This window comes from Chinchilla lanigera, unplaced genomic scaffold (genome assembly GCF_000276665.1).
Source record: "Chinchilla lanigera isolate Chin_1 unplaced genomic scaffold, ChiLan1.0 scaffold00005, whole genome shotgun sequence".
NCBI lineage: Eukaryota > Metazoa > Chordata > Mammalia > Rodentia > Chinchillidae > Chinchilla > Chinchilla lanigera.
In genome coordinates, this window is record NW_004955406.1 from 11,002,928 (window position 1) to 11,020,691 (window position 17,764).

The following is a 17,764-nucleotide window of genomic DNA, read 5'->3' on the forward strand; positions in this document are numbered from 1 at the left end:
TTTTTTGGTTTTTCTCCGGTACCGGGAACCGAACTCACGACCTTGCGCTTGCCAGGCAGGCGCTTTTGCCGCTGAGCTAAATCCCCAGCCCCTGAGGTTTTCTTTGAAGGACACTGTCCTATAAAGATCATTTAAATAGTTGTGCACATCAGTGTGATGGCCTATGCTCTCCACACAGTTGAAGTATTTATTTCCACAGAGTTACAAAAAGAAAGTTCATTCTCTCTGCTTTTGTCTTGAAATGTAATTATGGACTGTCAGTAGCCAAGACTATGACTGCAAAATTAACCCTATACATCATGATGGCTAATTTTCCTTCATTAAGGAATAGTGATGTTAAAAAGAGGTATTATTAGCAGACATTATGAGAAGACTATGTTGTTTATTCTTAATGAATGGCAATTGATTTTTCAAACCAAATACATTCAGGGCATTCTTTCACATAGAACTTTTATTGGCTATAACTCAATACTCTGTGCCCTTGTTTGGAAAAAAGAGTTATTTATATTAATTAACTATTGATTTCTCGGTGTTGATTTAAAACGTGTATATTTTACAACAAGTGTTTGAAAACACATAAATAGAATGGTCACATACATCCGGTTCCCATGTATTTGGAATAAGCATTACATTTGATCTATGCAAATAAAACTCAGTACTGTAGCAGCCCTTGATCATTGTGAGAATGGATTTGTGAGCAACAGAAATTAAGATCTGCTCTTATATATCACATTTTACATTTTGCTTGTTATTGGCATATTAGGAAATGACCAAGAGCAAAATGTTTGATAAATAATAAATAAATTTCCCTTTGACACAGGAGGCAAACTGGAGATGGCACCTTTATTCCTATAACTTCCAGCTTGTGTTTGAATGAGAACTAGGGCTGTTTTGATGATGGACTGCTACATTTACGAATGCCAACTCTTATGGATCAGAAAAATGAAATGCCTTACTCATACTGTGCAGACTAGAACCCAGCTAGCACTAGAAGCCAAGCACCATGACTTGCAGTTGAGCATGTTTCTCCCGATGTGCACATGTGCTTGTGCTGCAGAGTGTATTCTGTGTGATGTAAGCAACACATGCTACAGACACTCTCCGTCTATTACAAAGTTAACTGGATGCTGCCACCTGCTTCCAGCTCATTCATCCAGATTACCTAATGGAAATTTTGCCGAGCATATGCTGACTCTCAGAGGGAATGTTCTTTCCACTGTAGTTCCTCACTGTCTCGGCTCTTGTAATTCTTGTAGTTACCGGGATGAATTTGGCATGATTTTTCCCTCATCAAAGTAGTATTTTATATCTATGCCAAATAAATATAACAGAACCACATGAAAATCCAGCTCATTTTGTACAATGAAGGAACTACCAAATATCCAATTCTGGGCAATGGACTTGCTAATATTATATAGTTCATATAACCTAATTTTTAAATGAAATTTTCATACCAGTATTACATAGGTGTTTTTTAAATTTCAACATTGTTCTTCATATTTGAAAAATTTTCTAAGGTGTTATACTCGATTTAGGCAAGTAGGTGAGTCTAACCCTTGTATGTGATAAGGATCCTTAATTTATGATCACCTGTTACTCTCAGCGCTAACTGCTTTTTTAATATTATTTTTTTTTAATTCCTGGGGAGAAAACATTCTTCCCTAATAATTTTTCTTTATTCTGACTACTGCTTGAACGTCCTCTGTTCCCGTCCCTCCACAACATAGGTTCTGGGGCTGGGGATTTAGCTCAGTGGCAAAAGCGCCTGCCTGGCAAGTGCAAGGTCATGAGTTCGGTTGCCGGTACTGGAGAAAAACCAAAAAAAAAAACCAAAAAAACAAAAAAACAACAACAACAAAAACAAAACATAGGTTCTGTATGTCCTTGTATGAGTCCTTCCTACAAATCCTGAACCAGGGGAATTTGTATGGTATCTGCTCTTTGTGTTTTGGTTTGTTAAACTGCAGTATGAAGAATGTATTGTCTTTGGAAATCTTCTTCTATAATTATGAGACACCTCTTTGAGGCTTTGTTCTTTGCTGCCTAGGAAAAAATACAGAAGTATTCCATAGCAGACTCATTGTCTTAGTTACTTTTTCATTTCTGGGACAAAATACCTGCCACCCATGAGTTAAAGAAGGAAAGGTTATTTTAGCTCACAGTTTGTAGAAGTTTCAATTCATAGCTGGCTCTAAAGCAGAATGGCATGGCAGAGGGGTACTGCAGAGGAGAAACAGTAGATGGCAGAGCAGGCAGGAAGCAGCAAGCAACAGCAAGATTTCCTTTCCCTTTTGTCCCACCCAAACTACCATTTTGGGTGGTGCCATCCACACCCAGGGTGGGCCTTCCCACTGTGCATAACCAGAACTGTGATAAAACAATTAGTGGGGTAATCCCGTACCAAACACCATTAATACCATTATCACACACCCTAGATCCAGCCATCTCTGAAAAACCTTACCCGTGAGCACATGAAACTTTGGGGGGACATCCAGATAGAAACCATAGTACTCATCATTGGCATAAAAGAGACTCTAGCTTGATCACCTTGGAGATTTTCTTATTGGTATATATTAGTATACAGGATAGCAAGACTCATTATGGAATATTTGTACATGCGTATGACATAATTTGATTATTTTCATCCCTGTTACCTCACTCTCTTTCCTCTCCCTCCCCCAATCCACTTACCTATCTCTAGAGAATGACGTTATAGTTTCCTATAAGGTCATTTTAAGTTTATTTTTATTTATTTTTAGGCTGCTGATATAGGAAACATGTGAGTTTTAACTCTGGAGACTGGCTTATTTCTCTTAACATGCCAATCTCCAGGTCCATCCATTTTCCTGGAAATACCAAGACTTTCCAGGCTAAATAATGCTCTGCTGTATGGATATGCCACATACTACTTTTCCATTCATCCATTGGGGGACATGTAGCTTGTTTCCACGACTTAGCCACTGCAGATATTGCTGCTATGAGCCTGGCTACGTGTGTATTACTAATAAATAGAATTGAGTTAGAAGTGTTTAGTATTACTGAGAAGCCTAGACCTAGACTAGCTACTAGATTCCCTGTGGCCTTCTGAACTACAATAGGTGCTACTGAATGTATTGCTTCATATTAACTCATCACGCTTCACATCTTTTGAGTGTTTTAATGTGGCAATCATTTTTTTTTACATGCAGTATACATATTATCTCCATTGATTCTCACTATAAACCTTGAGACGAGTACTTTTATTAATTTCATCTCATAGAAAAGGGTACCAAGGCCAGCGAATGAAATCTTTTGCCTAATTCATATAGCTAGCAAGTGAGGTATCTGAGATTCATATTTCCACAGTGGAATGGTATAAGTTCTATACTTTGCTGTTTTGTTTACCAAAAATTACTTCCTTCTATGGATTACCTAATTATTTTCTCAGTGTTGATTTACGTTATGATTCTGTGTTATTTCTGCCCAACAGAATCTATTTTATTGCATCTGTTTTCCATCACTTTCTGTTATTACTCATTGTTCACTTCAAAATCCTGATGAATGGTTGCTAAAAACCAAGTGGCACTTGATTCTTCTCTGTGGAAATATGTTTAAAAGCAGATGAGCCTAGATACTGCTTTAACTGACTCCTACTATTGAGAAAATAGAGTTACTTAAGAAATTCCTAAATATAGTAATGGTCTATTTTCATTTGGATTTTTGGAGAATAAAATGTTCTTCGTGTGTGTTTTTTCCACATGACTAATTGTACCTTTTCAAATGCCAGTTCTAAAGAAATATATATAATATTTTGATGGATTTCTGAAATGACCACTTTTCGTCTTCTTAAGTAATAAATCCAATGGAATCTTTCCTTTGTGACTCAGAATCATCTTGATGAATTCCTGTTATTCTACTATTAAGCAACTTACCTCTGTCTACTCCTTGGCATTTCATTTTTCTGGATAAATCATCCACTGTCATTTTTCTATATGTAGTTCTCCTTCTAAAACACCTCTCTCCATAAAATAATTATATTTATACTTCCTGTTGCATATGAAATAATTGATTGCTTCATCTTTGCACATAAACTAAAAGTAAATAGCATGTGACAGGAATAAAAATAGAAGATTTTGTGAGAATTATTTTATTATTTTTGACTCAAAGACATTTTTCTATTATTTCAAAATTACAGACAGTATTTTGGAGGCACTGAGGCTGCTAAGTGCTGGATCTCTGGATAGAAGAATGTTCCTTGGTTCTGAAATTACATCATAGACATAGGGCACTTCACCCTGAAGAATTCAGTCCTCTTTTATAACATACTTTTCACCCTGCTAACATTGTGAAATAGTTGTGGTCAAAAGCAAAATGTTCTCTGAAGAATTCTCTTTGCTTTTAAGGGATGTTGGTGAGTCCATTGCTTCTGGGTTTGAGGTGAAGTAGATCTGTGAACGCATCAGTCTTAACAAAGCTGTACTAGCGTATTCACATAACAACAGTTGTTTGGAGATGGAGTTTTATATCTCCTTGAATATCCAAATGAAAAATAAACTAGAATTTTTGCTAGGCTTGCTATTGAACTTTAGCTGTGTGGGTGAAGTGAACAACACATTAATTAGTGATTATATTGCTGAGAAGATAATGTTGCCGAGCCATCTGGTGTGGCATTATTGGGAGGGTGATCTTACTGGATTCCTCATTAAATTCTTTCAGTGCTCCAAAGCTGTCATTGATCTTCCAGGTTCTTATTAAATTAGGGTGAGTTTGAGATGTAGAAGCAGTGGGATACCAAAGTGTGACTCCATGCTTACCCCTAACAAAAACCAAATCAATCTTAAAAGCATGACCCCAAGCTACACTAAGGTCCCTTTCTGACATTTACACCATTAATATCATTATTATTTTTCCACTCCAAAATATCTACAGTTCAAACCCATCTATCTCACTTCAAACACATACAGAGATTTTTTGAGAAAAACCAATATAAGCATCAACTTTGTTTTGGAGTAGCTGAACAAGTTGCTCATAATCATGGCACAAAATAATTAGTATGATACCTTTCCATGCAGTACTATGTTTTCATGTTCTTGATGGGTAATTTACTCATAAATTCAATTTTTCTTTCATTAAATAATATTGACTCAGTAGCTACTTTTTTATTGATGAGTAAAGTGTCAAGAATGTAGGCTTTTTTATTGAAGTATGAAGAGTATAGGCTTAAATAAAACCCAAAAACCACTTCAACTTTCTGATTTTTCACATTTATTCTTCCCTGTAGCTGTGTCTTCTGAAGATCTTTTAATGGAACCCATAGCATCTGTAATCTCAATCACTCTAGGTTGTTCTTTGACCAAGGACCTTGAATCATTTTATAGGCCTTGTTATCTTCTTAAATATAAAGTCAAACGGTTTGCCTTTACCTGACATATGAAAGTATCTGTGACTTAGAAACTAAATTTAAATCTTATAAAAATATATCCCTGCCAGTATGACTCTCTTGAATTAAACACACGATTCAAAAGTATTGAAGCAAAATTTCTTTATTTTAAAATTGTAGAATTGTATCATTTGGAGAGAGAGAAAAGTAATATACATGATCAAGTCAAACAAAACAGGGTATTTACCTCAGAAATGGAAGTAGATATTACTGGTCAGTTCACTCTTTTCTTCATCAACAAGGATTTGTGACACATGATGAAGAACCTGCCAGCACACTCTGTCCCCTGCAGGTGCGTGAGTTATAATAGAGTTAGTATCTAAGGAGATACAGGCCACCAAAAGCATGCAGATACACTTTAGTATCTACTTATTTTTCTCCAGCCTCACAGTTTTACTACATTTCTTCTGATCCTCATTAGAACTTTAGCACCTACCTGGCTTTTTATTGTTGTAGTTTGTTTTGTTTTAGTTGCATTATTTCCTATGCTTAGAGATCAGAAACTCTTTATTAGCTTTCTGGGCAACTCAGTTTCCCATTTATTTGTCTGGAATCTGGAATCTTCCTCCTGTGACATAGCTTTCTACTCTTGCCGGTAAGTGTACTGATACTGTTTTCCCAGACCACAGACTCTGTGACTAAAGGTATGTGCATGACTATAAGAAGATAGGTGAACCACTTGACTGAAAAACCTGCAATGGATGTCGGGTTGCTCTCCCCAGTGCTCCTTGACAGGGTGTTCTAGGGGCTCAGAACTTGGCCAAAGCTATAGCACCTGCCCATTGTTATAGCTCAGCTATGCTCAGAGATCCTCCTGCAATTTTGATTCTACACTCAGTAGAAAGATAATGAAGGGGATATGAAATGACTGGTGTGATTTAGAACTGTTGGCTTCCCTCAATAAACATAGTTCAAGGAAAATTTATGGATGTGATTTCCCTGAAAGCATTTTGGAGAAGAGTAAAACTCATTCAGTATTCATAGGATAATGAAGCACAGTAACAACTATATATTGAGTAGCGCTGACACACAGGCAGCATTCCAACTTCATTGCATATATCCTTATGTAATTCTCACACAAGTCCTGTAAGTGTGTTTACTACCTTTATTAGTAGATGGGGGCATAGAAAATTTGATAATAAAAGATAGTGGGTGTTTCTAAAGTGTTTGGTCCTCCCACAGCATCACACTAGCTTATGTTTTTGCCAAACTATATAGGTACACTGCTGAAAGTAGCATGTGCTTTTACAGGCCTTAGCTTTGAACTGAAGGATATATATAAGCAATATAATGTAAATATCTATCTATCTATCTATCTGTAGACTTGATTGGGAGTGTGGGGAAAAAGACAGGCATATTTAATAACAGTCTTCCAGAGACATGGAAAAGAGGATGATTATTAGTTATTCTTTATTGTCAACATGAACAAGGTGAGGAGAGATTGGACATATTTGAAAAACAATATCAAGGAACACCATCATACCCATGACAGATAAGAATCGAACAACTTTTAGCCAAACTAGGTGCTAGAAAGAGAGGTGAGGGGGAATTCTTATGCATGGCTACATAATTACAAGCAATTTAGTGAGCAGTTCTTGTTGAGGTGTAAGAGCTGCTCATGATTGATGGCTGGGGATATATATAGAGAGCCACATAATCCTGGAACTGTTATAAGATTCCTAGAGTTAAGGAACCATTTGAGCTGCTCTGTAAGAAACACAAATATATCTATAAATGTACTGTATATAAAGATACTTAAACAAATCTATTATTTGTGGTATTTTCTGTATACATACATTTCATGTTGGACTAGACAACTCTTTTGCTAGTTCCATATTTCTAGACTTCAAGTTAGCAAGCATTATGTTGGCTCTGCTCAACTCTGGCAATTACTTTATTGACCAAAATTTATTAGCGCTTTTTTTTTTTGTCTTTTTGAGACAGGGTCTCCCTATGCAGTTCAGGCTGGCCATGAGCTCACTTTGTAGCCCAGGCTGGTCTCAAACTTGCAACAATCCTCCTGCCTCAACCTCCTGAGTGCTAGGATTACAGGCGTGCACCACCACGCCCAGCTGATTAGCGCTTTTGTTGGAAGAAATTATTGCCCATTATGTAGAGTAGGAGTATAGCAGTGCTGCACTCTGAACATAGTTGTTAAATAAACTTCTTGATAGAGCATCTCTAGGTCCTGTCTATAATAGTAGAAGCCGTCCTGTACAATCACAGGACTATGGGCTCACGGTGCAGCACAGATGGTCCTACCTTAACATTCATTCCCTGATAGCATCATATAACAATGATCCATTATCTTAGAAAAATTGCTGATAGTGTTAGAGATTCATGGTTACAGGAAAAGAAGTGAAGTGAGTGAAATACTTAAAAGTTTCAAATGCCAAACAGAATTGTTTGTGGGAGAATAATAACACAAAACAAACAAATCTCTTCTATAAATAAGGGAGCCAGATTCTGAAGATTGAGTGGCGTCCTCTTTGTCAGTGTTCCTTAACTTTGTCTTCTCATAGGCTGGTGGTCTTGGGATGAGTCTGGTCATTGTATAGTCACTGTGAATTGCCAGATCTATCTAAGTACCATGTGTGAAAGAGCTAAAAAAAAACCAAAAAACAAAAAACAAAAAACTAAAGCTGGGTACAGACGTTAAGAATTTGCGTGCAAGACTGTGGTCAAAAAGAACCAGACAATGTCACAGTATTGTAAATGAACAAATGAAATTTTAAAGCTCTTGTGTGTTCTTTCTTTCCCTTTGTTTTCTGGAAACAGTGGAGGCGCTGCATTTGGGAACATTAATGGCTGCCCATGGCTACTTCTTTCCGATCTCAGATCACGTTCTCACACTCAAGGATGATGGCACTTTTTACCGATTTCAAGTAAGTTGAAATGAAAATATTCTTTAACAGAAAACTAGATGCCAAAGCTGTAACTTCTATTCTTGTCGATTATTCTTTTTACTAAAATTTTTGGAAACATTGACTTAGGCTAACTAGAAACTAATATCTAACTTAAAGAGTAAATATAATAAACAGAGAAAAATTGGTGTGTTCACTGAAGTTGACTTATGAAAGCCAAGTTACGTAATGATTGAAGTTGCTGTTTATATAGAAAGCCTTAAAAATTCAAAAAGTGACTTAGTAGAATTTAGGAAGTGAGTCTCCATCTACAAGTTATATCTAGCTAAAAGGAAGAAGCTGAGGCATGATATTAAATTTGTTATTGTCTGGTCCCTGCCTGGGATCCAAAGTCATCTTCACCCCTAGAATACTGTCATGGGAATGCTAGAAGGTACAAGGTAGAATTTAGCTAAGTGTAAAAATCCTAGACTTGTCCATGCCTGAGGCTGCTGTATATCTCTCTGTATAGCTCAGTCGATACGCCCAGCACTTTGTGTGTATACTGACCAGGGCAGGAGGACACCTTAGATAATGTGTGAACTGGTAGGAGTCACTCCAGCTCATGTCCTTTGAGGCAATGACTGGAGAGTAATTTCAGTCATTCTGGATGAAGTGCACATTTGAGTTCACAATGATTTACCTGAGTGTGTTCTGTGTTTCATTAGGTGCGATTCATTCCTAACTTGCTGAAGGATTCTAGCCTATAAGATTAAGGGACATAGAATGCTTGAACTAAACTTCTAGCATGCTGAAGGCATCTTCTGGATAATTCTCCTGACTGCCCAAATTTCACAGATTAGAATACTTTTCTCACTTGTTCTGAATATTATTAAATGCTCTAAAGAAATGACTGAAGTACTAAAGTTTGCTTGGGAAAGTTATAACAAAGAGGAAATATACTTCAAAAGTATTTTCAAAGATATTTGACTTCCTAAAACAGTCTGGCTGTCACTTTCATTGGACAATTTTATCCCAAGTCAAACAATCATAGGATACTTTTGAACTGAATTTCTTGGAGTTAAAGCAGTCTCCAAAGCTGCAATAATATTCAAGTACAGCACTTTAGTTAAACTTTTAGTTCAAAAAGCTTTTAAAATAGTACATCTTTATTCTTTATATGACTATACTTTAAGTAGCGGTAGCTTGAAACAGTTTATTATTAAGTTAAAGTAACATACATTCCTAGGGTTTAACATTTTCATACATAAGAAGTATTAGTGATTAGCAAATACATTGTTGATAAGTAGGCATACATAAACTTCCTAATTTTTCTTTTTGGTACTGGGAATTGAACTCAGGACCTTGGGCTTGCTAGGCAGGTGCTTATGTCACTGACTATATCCCTGGATAAACTACTTAATTTTTAAAGGCTCCTATTTATTATTAAAAGCTTACATTTTCTATATAATCTTAATTTTATGAAAAAATCCTCAAAGAAATTAGAAATAAACTTTGGGACTACCAGAATTCTCACAAATTCTGACGGAAAGGCTATTGCATGTTTATGAAAATAAAGAATTGTGTTCATCTTCACAATTATTGTTTTTAGTAAGACCATCCATACATAAAAGAATCTATAGGGGAAACATTTTACAGGAATCTATAGACATAGCCTTTGTCTAAATGAGGAGGGCTTCAACTAGCGATTGCTCCTGTCATCCCCAGACTGAAATTAGTGGGTAGATGTGGTTTAAATGTCTTGATTAGGCTTATGAGTCAAAGGTGATCAAAACTAGGAATGGACAACAGTGCAGTCAGGAGAAGGAAGATATTTTAAAGAACTTTAGAACAAATCAAGGCAATGGGTACAAATGATCTATGAATTAAATAACTAAGATATTAGCAGCAGATTAACAATTCTAATGCACTTATATACGTTATATGTATAATTGCATTGATATATATTTAATATTCCATAATTTTGCGATGCATTAACATTTACAAGAGCATCTAAAGTGATATATTTGTAAATCTGTTAAACTTCTAAAATCAAAGGTGTTTTAAAAAATCAAAAACAGAAGAGTCAGGGTTTAATTGAATTTCTACTCTAATGCCTACCAACACGTTAATCAATCCATAGTTGAGCAGCTTTAATAATAGGAGATCCATTATTGTTCAAGGTGTTCACTTCCATTTTTACACTGGTTCCAGGCAGCAGAAAGGCCTTCATTATGGTGAACTGAATTTCAACTCTTCAGAAGGATTTTTAAAATTATGAATTAAAACAGGAAATTTACCATGTCGTGTTTACAGTTCCTCTACTGAATGATGGAGATTGTAGCTATCATTGGGAATCTAAAGAGGCTTCAGGACAGGAATTTGAGACAAACAGAATTCTTTATTTCATGGACATCCCACAGTAAAATTGTCTCAGATGTTCAGTAGATGATTTGACCCTTTGATTTTTGCATTCACTATAAACTTGCAGTTGTCCAGTCCTCCTTTGCTAATTGGAATTGAGATTGCACAGGATTCTCCAGGTAGAGACTCTTCCCATGAATGACTCTTCCCTCTTCATGACTCTTCCCATGAATATGTATGTCAAACAAAGGGCAGAGGGAAATGGCTGGGAAGTTTTTGATAAATTTTAAGGTAACTAAGGAAGCCAACAGCGTAGGACAGAGACACTGGAGCATTAAATATCCTAAAGTGTAGGATTGTAAAAGTATGCCTTTAATTTTAGACAAACATAAGAGTTTGTTTTTCTCTTATCTGTTACTTTAAGTCAAAAACATGTTCCGCTAGGGGAAAAATCTTCCACTATTAGTGAAAAATATTGATCTTATGACATTTCCACATAATGTCACATGATAAAATGTTTCATCCTGTATTTTTATAGTCATGAAATTTTTACTACAGCAAATGGTAAAAAATAAAGATGAGTTCCAAGAACACAGCTGAGAACATTTCTAATCATTTTGAAGGGAAAAGTATATGCCCAACCAGTCTTACTGAAATAGTCATTCTAAAGTCAGATAAACAGATATGCATACAAAATAAAGAAGCAACGCAAAAAGATTAATGCACTCTAGAAGTAGCTCAAAACCAGCGCCTCACATGAAAGCAAGCTTTTAGTTACTTTATCTCCCTCAGGCTTTCCTATAATCCTGACCCAATTTTATTTCTAAGAAATAAATCTTCAAAGCTACATCTCCCACAGAGTCAAGTGGGATTGGCTTGATGAGCATGGTCCATATAAGTCTTAATATCTTCTTTAGTGATTCAATCTTTTTTTTCTTCTAAAATTCCTGCTGTGACTTTGTTCCTATGTGCACAAAACTAGTATTAATAGCCTTCTTTATTATTATACTGCAGTAATTTCTGAGAAAAATTGGAAGGTAGGTAAAAACTTGCTGTCCCAGAGATTCAGGCAGTTATCCCCAGTATCCATTTCCCCTCCTTGAGAATCACCTTTCTAGAGAAAAGAACTATCAGGTAATCAGACATTACTGCAAATATGCTCATTGCACATGGATTGCTCATATATTTAATTAATAAGTAGAACAAATCCCATGAAACTAATGTCTGCAGTCATTGTTCCACTGAGTCTTGGAGTCATCAGCATTTCAGGGAGTAGGGTTTGGTAAGTACTGAGGCAGACGGTCTTCATGCTTCCCCACTATCTGGAGTCAAACAGGTTCAGTTAGCAGGGCTAGAAGCATTTCTTTGGAAAATAGAAAATCTTGATGGTAATAATGAGTTTTTCTTGTTCAGACATTTTCTTCATACTTCAATCAATCAGTTTCTAGAATTTTAGAAAAATCAGAATTCTTCCTATTTTTAGCCCCATCAATCAGCTGTGATGGTAATAGTGCTTTGTTCAGTTTAAAACTTTAGAGCAATAAATGACTTTATGAAGGAATGCTTTCAAAACCTTGAGACCATAATGTTAAGTGAAATAAATCAGGCACACAAGCTTAAATATCACATAGTTTCTCGTATATGAGAAACCTAAATTATAAAGAGCAAAATAAAAGATAATAAGAAGTAGGGAGACAGATCTTTCTCAAATGGAAAAGGGGATCAAGAGATGGAGGGAAAGAGAGGGAAGAAGGGAAAGGTTGAAAAACGAGTAAGATGTGTTATGTTCACATGTGTTATGTTTTGCGTGCAAGATACACACAAAGAATGTAAACATTATAGACTGCAAACATGTAATAATAAAGAATTTAAAGTAAAGTTAAAAAGTTGCTTTTGAGAGCAACTTTGGATAATTTTGAGAGCTCCATTATGTACTTAATGGAGACAGCAAATGATTGCTTAGTTTGGAAAAATTTTTGTCATTTGAGCTTTCTGGATCTACCAAAGGCAGTGCTGAAATGCAATGATGTATAGGAAACAACATATTGAATTTAAACATATTTCATCTGGAGTCTTGCTCAGTAATACTCTCCTTTTAGAGCTCTCTATGGATAAAATTTTTGTTTGAAAAATGCAATTAGATGTTTTACGTTTATGCTCACTGGTATGAAATTACACCAAATGTATGACATTTTAAATATCTGCTGTTAATTGGCCAGCAAAGTAATTATAGATGAAAACTGTACTGTGTCTGTCTCGTAATTTGTTCTGAATTACAAAGTGCGTATCAGTAGCAAACTGTTCAAGACAATTATTGAAGAGAAACAGTTCATAAACAAGAACTATCAAATTTGTGTGTGTCTAACTTGGCTTATCTCCTTTGTCCCCACAGACACCTTATTTTTGGCCATCAAACTGTTGGGAGCCAGAAAACACAGACTATGGTTAGTGCAGTATCTTATCCTTTTAGTATTAACTACTAATAAGTCTGGATCATTGTGTATTTGCAGTATATTACTTTTGTCATTAAGAAAGGAACCACAGTTCTCAATAGGGGATCAATATTTCTCAAACTGAATTTATCAATGGCCTTATTTGGCTTGTTTGGTGGCAACATTTTCCATGGTGTAGTGCTCTCTGCAAGTACTGAAGAAAAACTTTTTTAGTCAAAGAGCTATAACCTAGCATTGAAAAAGTTATTATTGGGTTTTTTTCATAGTACGCTGAATTATTAGAAAAACTACCCCTAGGTGCCAGGGAGCCAGAGCTCTGGCTCGGCTCTCCCACTTTGCTATATGACTTTGCAAGAAACTTGATTTCCTCAGGGTCCACTCTTTCTCATCGTTATGTGAGATGGACTGTGTGAAGGGAAGTTGGTATTAAGTATGGAGGTGGCAACTGCAAGCCAAAACAAAGGTACAATAGCAAATTTAATCCTAATAAATCAAATCGTATGAATTTAGAATACTTGGTTCAACATCTATGATTTCAGTTAAGCTCTTCAAGGAAAAAATTTGCTCCTAGTAAGTACGTCTTCCTAACGGCACCAGCTTTCAGAAATAAGAGGTCATGGGTTTTGAACATCATTTCTACAAATACTTTCTGGGAATTGTTTCTATGCCAATCGTTGTAGTAAATGCTGGGATAGCAAAGGTGACTGACTTCATCTACACATCTGGGCCATATTGAGAAATAACTGCTGGGAAGCAAGAAGAAAATGTTCAAATGGGAAGGGGGATTAGGGAGGGAAGAGGAGAAAAGGAGGAAGGGGAAAGAAAAGACAAGAAAAGAAGAAAAGGTGGAAACAAAGCTTTTATAAATAAGGAAGGGAAGAGGGGTTGAAGGAAGGGTAGGGGAATGGGAAAAAATCAATATAAACCATGTAGAGGTACAAATTCCTACATGAATGTGATCATTATGTATACCTAAATTTTTCATAAACACATTAGAATGATCACAACAAAAGCTCATATTTTATGACTTTATAGTAGATTGATACTTCCGTGGTGAGCTGGAGAAATGTCATAGCTTATACAGCAAAACATTTATAGATGTAAATCTTGGAGTGGATTATCCCAGCATGATTAATGTCACTCAATGTCACACTCCCTCTCATTGTTGTTCATTTAAAAATGGCTCATCCTCTAAACTTTTCCCCAAATCTGGAATGCCTGCTATTTGTGAACTGAATGTAGACATATTCAATATTTTTTTATTTGTTTTCCCCCAGAAGAAAGATATTTTGTTTGCATCTATCTTGCACAGATTGTGCACAAATGGCCAATAAAATACCCCAAAAAATGTAATAGGGGAGAAATAAGAAGAGAAATGAAGATGATTCAGACGTTACAACTCCCCTGAAGGCAATGATGTTTCATCTTCTTTGATTCTCTTTTTTAGGTGTAAATACATTAAAGCAGCAATTTGAATCATTCAATTTTGGATTTCCCATTGTCATTTGTTTAAAATAGGCTTGTTATGAAACAGAGTCCTTTTTTAAAAAGGGGATATTGTTGGTGTTAGATACTTGGGCTGTGAGTTCCAAAGCATGGTGCCTACTTTGGCTGTATTTTCTAAGACAATTTTGAAGCAAAGAGGTGCTCGCTGCCTAAGGTATTTTTAAAGAACAATTTTTCTACAGCTCGTTAGCATCCCAGTTTCTGCCTCCATCACCAGCTTGAACTTATGAGGCAGGTTCTATAGAACACAAACCTCTACAGATCAGTTTATATGGAAAAATGCTTTTCCAGGGTTACTTTGGTCTCACAGCAAAATGTAATGTATTGATTATGTTCAATGTCTAAGACAAGCCAGTCCTGGATATGTAAAATATGTAAAATATGTAATGCATTGATTATGTTCAATGTCTAAGACAAGCCAGTCTTGGATATGTGAAATATGGATGACATATTTTACATATCCATAAACTCCATGTTTTGAATATCAAGTAGGGTGAGATTTCCAATACTTTTTGTATAGCTACAAAAAATCAACACGTGCCAGTTTAAATGGAGTTGGGAATGAGGTTTTCCAGGTATATCTGCATCATTAAGAATGACCCAGCAAAGAGGGCTCTAGTGAGGACGGGAAGCCAAGGAGCAAGAAAGTTCCAGAGAAACTTGATGAGGAGTAGAAGCTGTATCAGTGACAGCAACTTAAAACAGAAGCCAGAAACAAGATTGTCAGTGGTATCTCTAGGCACACATATTGCACACTGGGTGTGCTAGAAATGAGTGCTCATTTCCCAATGCCTTTATAGGATTTTTTTTTTTTTACTTTCAAGAGAAAAGAACAAAAACAGACAAAAACAAAACAACACAAAAATAATAAAGACGATGCAGAATTTTAAAACAAGATGATAGGAAATGAACAATGGTGGTTGTATTACAATTGTTATCTTCAGAGGAGTTGTTCAGATTACTAGATATAGGTATGCAAGATTGATCAAACAATTAAACATTAACTGTTCCTTTCAATAAGCCAATAGAAATTAGTAGTGCTATTACATAGCTAATATATAGGCTGGCTCCTTTGAAGTGTTGAATCTCCAGTGTCCAGATAGGATTGTATAACTTTAAGGAATTGATATTTCCAATAAAGACTGGTGTCCCTGTAATTATACTTTGCAGCTTTTGTATACCACACCAAACCTAGCCCCATCTTTATTTAAAATATTGTGTTTTGGGGCTGGGGATTTAGCTCAGTGGCACAGCGCCTCTCCTGGCAAGCATGAGGTCATGAGTTCAATTCCTGGTACCAGGAAAAAAAAACCCAAAAACCAAAAAAAAAAGAAAAAAAATATTGTGGTTTTATTCATCATGGACTTTTTAAGATTAACATTTGTATTTTTTGCAAATGTTGCATTCATATATTGTTTGAATACTGAGATGTTTGGCACTGTCTTCAATTTTGCTCTGGTGATAACTGCCTCACTCACCTCATCCTAGTGGCAAAGCCACTCATACTAGAGTTCATTCTCAGGCAGTATAATAAGATAATCATGACAAAATAGACTTTTTCAGGAATATGGCATTCAAATACTAAAAACTAGCTTAATGAAGACAATTTGAAGGACCTAAGAATATTCAGTAAAAGGAAAACAAAGAGGATTTAGTATGGAAGAATTTTCTAGTACGTAACACCATCAAAACCAATGCAGGACAGCTGCAGAGGAAAATTTACTCTCAACATTAGAGCCTTCCAGCAAGGAAAATAGATCAAAGCTTTGCATTACCTGGTAGGATAAAAGTTTGTACTCCAGAAAATATTTAACTAACGGCCTGTTTTTTCTCTAAGATACAGTGAAGGGTGCCAGGTCTTTAGAAATTATGCTTGACGACCTTAAGCAACTAGACAAGAGTAAGTTCTTATCAAATCATGCTAAAGTAATGTTAAAGGATTTGAAGTATTAATATATTTTCCATTAATGTTCAGTCAAAACAAAGTATCCTAGTTGGCCAACCATAGGAATTATATATTGATATAATTATAGCAGCTTTAAGTTAAATGTTTTTATTTTGGGAATAGATTTTGAATTGATCGATTACTTTTGGTAGAAAGCCTACTATATTCATTCTGTGCTTAGGGGAAGGATGACAAGGAATTTACTATCAGTTAAAGAGATCAAAGAGAGTTACTTAGAGTAACTTCAAAACACGTCAGTTTGCAAACCCAATTGATAGCATACATGGCCTTAGAACTGTACTTTATACCTGACAATTGACAAAATGAGAGTGCTGTAAATATTTGTACATTAATACTTCTATATTATATGTGTAACATTAGAAAACAGAATTTAACATACTAGGGGAAATGAAAAAAAAATTCCTTAAAAAAGAAAAGCGGATATGAGCTAGTTAGTTTTAGTTGTCAACCTGACTGAGTTAAAAGACTCCTGTAGAAGTGATTGGCTCCTGGGGGTTCTGTACCCATCAGTGGCATAGCTGAATGTGTTGTTAGGAGTCAGGGCACAGGATGAGGTGGGTCACTAGAGAGGTGCCTTTAGAGGGTATACCTCTTTATGATACTCTTCCCTGTGTTCTGCTTCCTGTCACCAAGAACTGAGCAGCTTTGGTGTCCCACCCCATCCACCTTGATGTTTCTGCCTTAGAGTCAGCCAGCCATGGACTGAATCTCTGAAACCGTGAGCCAAGTCAAGTTTGTCCTTCTTTACGTTAGGGGTGTTGGACGATAATTTCCAAACAGGAAAGCTGGCCAGTATAGGACATTATTTTTTCTTATTTAAAGCATTTCAATCCTTTCAGATTTATCCATCTCATTAACAGGAACTGTAGTTTTTCCTGCTTGATTTTCAGCATCATTTAATTTACACAATTTCTTATTTCATGACCTTTCGTAGAGCCTTTATAGTCCTAGTCCTTCATAACCCTCTATAGAATTTCCCAAACGCTTGTCACTTACTTTTAAAATATCTATTCCTGTTATGTCTATTTTCTTTTTTTTATTTTAAAAATAAAAGGTGGAAAACATTAACAGACAGACAAAATTTTACAAAATAGCAAACGAACAGTACAGACAGTATGGAGTTACAAAGTGGTAGGGAATTAACAGTGCTTGTTGTATTACATATTGATATCTTCAAAGTGGTTTCTCATGAAAACAGATATAGACATGTAAT

At 35.7% G+C, this 17,764-nt stretch overlaps 1 protein-coding gene across 7 annotated transcripts in view; it reads left to right on the forward strand.

Moving 5' to 3' along the window:
* The window catches only part of Rgs7 (regulator of G-protein signaling 7), a gene marked incomplete at its 5' end in the record, with an annotated part of 458,438 nt that overhangs the window by 333,801 nt on the left and 106,873 nt on the right, over positions 1–17,764 (forward strand). For all 7 annotated transcript variants that reach the window (XM_013520541.1, XM_005374822.2, XM_005374823.2 and 4 more), the window contains 2 exon segments: positions 8,198–8,304; positions 13,019–13,070. In XM_013520541.1, coding sequence (XP_013375995.1) covers positions 8,198–8,304; positions 13,019–13,070 — 159 coding nt within the window.